This window comes from Diceros bicornis, chromosome 7 (assembly GCF_020826845.1).
Source record: "Diceros bicornis minor isolate mBicDic1 chromosome 7, mDicBic1.mat.cur, whole genome shotgun sequence".
In the NCBI taxonomy this organism is placed as follows: domain Eukaryota; kingdom Metazoa; phylum Chordata; class Mammalia; order Perissodactyla; family Rhinocerotidae; genus Diceros; species Diceros bicornis.
Genome location: NC_080746.1, coordinates 64,205,591 through 64,210,242, shown reverse-complemented (window position 1 = coordinate 64,210,242; position 4,652 = coordinate 64,205,591). Strand labels below are relative to the sequence as shown.

The following is a 4,652-nucleotide window of genomic DNA, read 5'->3' as shown; positions in this document are numbered from 1 at the left end:
GAGAGATTTGTTTATTATCTTCCATTCATTTATTTATTGAATTTTCTATTTGTATCAGTTTGAACTTAGGATTTTTATTCTTCATTTTGGGTTATGTTCCAATACTAGGACTTCCAATGTGTAAACAACTTAGAAGTCATCACTTCTATCTTTACAAGCAGAAAAATCAGACAGAAAGGACTATCAATGAGTTTTCTGGGGCCCATCAGAGAATTGATGTCACAGGGCATACTGCCACCCCAAAATTTGGAGAATCAGGTGAATACAGATAATCTGGCTACTTGGAGTAGAAGCTACAAACTGGTAGGAAGAGTTCAGAGGTAATTTTGACAAATTGCTGGAGGATGAGCATGGTCTAGATTGAGAATGAGAAATACTTGGGGGCTGCAGTTTTAGGGAGCCTCACACTTTAAATCCAGGAAGCCTAGCAGATTCTCATAGAAAAGATCCAAGAATGGTCCACTGGTTCTGACAGGGGGAGGGGAAAAGTTAAGATTGTGAAATAAACCCAGAGCGTTCTCCATAATAGACACCTCCTCTCCAGGAGAAAAGACATTATTAGAGCCATCTCCCACCTAGGGGAAGGGTATTTCTCTGACTCCAGGATGTCAGTTAGCCCTGTGACCTCAGTTCTCTGACAGTCCAAGAAAAGTGGTTGATTTTCAGTTTGTTCAGCTTTTTCTTGATGTAAAGATGGGAGTGACAACTTCTAATCTCTCTTTACATGTTGGAGCTGAAAGGAAGTCTGAGTTTTCTTTGACACTTGGATCTTAGCCATTTGTCACTTTTCCAATCTCTCTATACTCATTTAAAGATGTTTTGTCTGTCATTTCTCCTTGTTCTCACTGAAAGGTTTTGTCTGAATTATCCTATTAGCCATTAGTAGAAATGAAAATCCAATCTCTTGGACAGCCAGATTAGAAGAAATTGTAGTATCTTTTTTGGGAGACTTATTTCTTCTTCCTGAAATGTTACAGGATCACAGTGACTTAGCCCAAACACCATGTGGAAAGAGAAACAGGCAATTCAACCCACCCATTGGTGTACTGCCACTTGTCAGCTGTCAATGCTTCTGTTCTTGGTATATGGGATCATTTTTTAAAACAGGTGGGTGAAGTCATGTGGTCCAGTTTGCCTTGTCAATAGATATAATAAAGCCCTTGCTATCTAAATCATTCTCCTAAAGGAAAGATGATTCAATTCCTTGAGATTTAATGGCCTACAGTTCTCACACTTCAGCTTCCAAGATTACTGGCACAAGTTAGCCTTTTCTTCCCCAAATCAGCCATAATACAATGTGATTCCGTCAGGAGAGTCTTCCAACCATAATCACATGTCATTCTGGGACCAACATTTCACCCTTGCTGATCTATACTCTGGCATTGAAATAACATTTTGCCTAGCTTTTCCTTCTCCTTGTCCCCAAACATACATCATTTCTCCTATCAGAAAAGTTCACCTTTAGATACCGTTGCTGTTCTTTATATTTCCAATGAACCATTAGTTCTCACTAGGATTTTCTTAATTTGTTAGAGAAGTTCAAGTAGTTTTGAATGTTAAAAAAAAAAAGCAGTTGGGATATTCCTTTTTGGGCTCTAATGCAAGTGAACTCAAGAGGTGGTAAAGAGTTTATAAAGTAACAAAATAATTCCTGTCAAATTTTTGACTTAAATTTATATAACTAATAGGGTCCTCCAGAGTAACTGTAGAGGATTTAAAATCTGCTGTATTTACCATTAGACAGGAAAATTGCTGGCAAATTTTAAATGAACATGTTTTTTTTAAATTGAAAGACAAGTTATTTATAATTTCACTTAGTTACATATTCTTTTTTATTGTTGTCTAATTTACACTTTTAAAAATTAGTAGCAAGATTGATTAGAGAGAAAGAGTTAAGGAGCTGGGACTCTGCAGCCTGACTGCTGAGTTTCTAATTTCACTCTGTGATTTCCTTTCTTTCTGACCTTGGGCAAGTTTTTCAACTGTATTGTCTCGTCTGTAAAACGTGTAAATAATAACTGTACTTGCTTCATAGGATTGTTATGGTAATTAAATGAGTTAATATTTGTAAAACGGTTAGAACAGTGCTGTTCACATAGTATGATTGATAAAATTGGTGAATTAATTTCAATTGATGTTCCTAGCAATAAGAATATGTGGAATTTCAAAAACTCCCCAGGACTGCTGTACTCTAAAGCCTGAGCTCTTTCTGTAACACCAATTATAAAATTCTGTCATGTAAAGTTGGCTCACTTCCTGGCCACATTCTCACCCAAACCAAGCACCCTCCTAAAGCCCACTCTCAGCTCCTGGGTCCTAAGGGCATACACCATGGGGTTAAGTGCTGGGGGGATGACACTGTGCAGCACATTGAGGAGAACAGGGATGAAGGGAACCTTTCCTTCTGTCAGATGGATGACAGATACTACTATAAGGGCTGTGTAGAAAAAGAGAATGAGGATGAGATGAGAGCTGCAGGTATTCAGGGCCTTAGATGTTGCCTCAGCAGAGTTCAGCTTCAGCACTGAGTGAATAATCAAAGCATAGGAAGCAAAGACCAGACCCATGTCACTCCCAAGTATAACCCAGGCCAAGGCCAACTGGTAAAATCTGTTAATGGTGATGTCATCACAGGCCAGACTAGTGACTCCCAAGTTAGAGCACAGGCAGTGGTCAATCTCATTCTTGGAGCAGTAATGTTTCTGGGCAGCCAGTATAGGAACTGGGATAGTCAAAAGGCCATTCCTGAGTATGACAGACAATGTGACTTTGATCACAAAAGCCTCAGTGACTGTGGAGGGGTACCGAAGGGGATAGCAAATGGCTACATATCTATCCACAGCCATGCAGAGGAAAATGCCTGACTCCATGGTCATAAAAGAGTGGATTGCATACATCTGAGCAAAACACTCAGGGAGGCTGATGGCCTTGGCATTAAACCAGAGGATGGCCAGGATCCTGGGCATGATGGTAGTAGCCAGGCCAATGTCCACTATAGCCAAGATACCAAGGAAATGATACATGGGCTGGTGTAGGGTAGGCTCATGTTGGATGGTGATCAAGATGAGGAGATTGGCACCAAGAGCTAAGAGGTAGAGCAGAGCCAGGGGCAGGGAGAGCCAGTGTTGCCACTGATGAATGCCTGGGAACCCCATCAGGATGAATTCGGACACTTGAAACCTTGAGTTATTGGTTATATTCAGGGTGGTATCCATATCATGTGATGCCTGCTTCTCAGCATCTACCTGTGAATTAAGAGGAAACAAGAACAGGCTGTGGTTAGCTCAGCTGAGTGTCAAAATTTGTGTAGAGGTGCAAGAGTCATGAACAATAACTCAGTTCTTATTAGCATAATGCATCCTCTATTCTTTTGAGACTCTGGGAAAAAGAGTCGCAAAGAATAACCTAAGAATAACCTAAGAATAAAAGAAGGCTCAAGATAGATCTTAAGATAAAGATTTTAATATAATAAAAGTGACGTTTTTTCTTTTTTTTTTGTGAGGAAGATCAGCCCTGTGCTAACATCTGCCAGTCCTCCTCTTTTTTTTTTTTTTTGGTGAGGAAGACTGGCCCTGGGCTAACATCCGTGCCCACCTTCCTCCACTTTATATGGGACGCTGCCACAGCATGGCTTGCCAAGCAGTGCATTGGTGCGCACTCAGGATCCGAACTGGCGAATCCCGGGCCACCGCAGCGGAACGCGCGCACTTAACCACTTGCACCACCGGGCCGGACCCCAAAAGTGAAGTTTTAATGACTTATGTGCCTGAAATCTTGGGACATGGATGTAAAAAGGAGACACATACATTATGAAGAAACTGACATTTCAGGAGTGAACTAGTTTTCAAGGGCTACAAAACAAAATAGTACAGACTGGGTGACTTGACCAATAGAAATTTATTTTCTCACAGTTTTGTTGGCTAGAAGACCAAAATCGAGGTGTCAGCAGGGCTGGCTTCTTTTAAGATCTCTCCTTTTGGCTTGTAGATGGCTCTCTTCTTCTGTTGTGCACGTGGTCTTCTCTCTGTGCATACATATGTCTTTTTCCAAATTTCCTTTTCTTAGGGACACTAGTCATATTGGATTAGGGCCCACTGTAAAGATGTCATTTTAACTTACTTATGTCTTTAAATAACTTATCTGCAAGATGGTTAATTCTGAGGTACTAGAGGTTAGGATTTCAAGATACAAATTTTGAGGGATACACTTGAGCCATAATAAGGAAGTACAATTAGAGGGTAGAGGTGTTGCCTCCATTCTTGGGGATCTTCAGGAAGAGTATAAGAAGCCACAATGAGAACCCTAACTAGTCTTTCACTTTGAATGCCTTATAGTTGAAAAATATTTTCTGACATAAACCTTTTCATTTAATCTTCACCATACAGGTATTGTTATTCATAAGAGGAAGCAGAGGTTGAATGATTTGTCTAGATGAGAATCATTTATTAAAATCACTAATAAGTGACAAAGCTACAGCAAAAATTTAATATCTTGCATTTAATTCCAGCATTCTTTCCATAAAATCTTAGCCAATAGTCAATACTCTATAGAATACCATTTGTTTCCTCTTCTGATTATGAAAGTAATGTTAAAGACATAGCTAAAGCTGTATTTTAAAATCATCAATATTATTAATAAATGATTTAAGGAGG

At 39.6% G+C, this 4,652-nt stretch overlaps 1 protein-coding gene across 1 annotated transcript; it reads right to left on the bottom strand.

Annotated features, from left to right (window-relative positions):
• Positions 1 to 2,249: 2,249 nt before the first annotated feature.
• LOC131408104 (olfactory receptor 56B34-like) lies at positions 2,250 to 3,215 on the bottom strand. Its single transcript, XM_058544662.1, has one exon. It carries the CDS (start codon positions 3,213 to 3,215, stop codon positions 2,250 to 2,252), a length of 966 nt encoding a protein of 321 aa, XP_058400645.1.
• Positions 3,216 to 4,652: the final 1,437 nt, after the last annotated feature.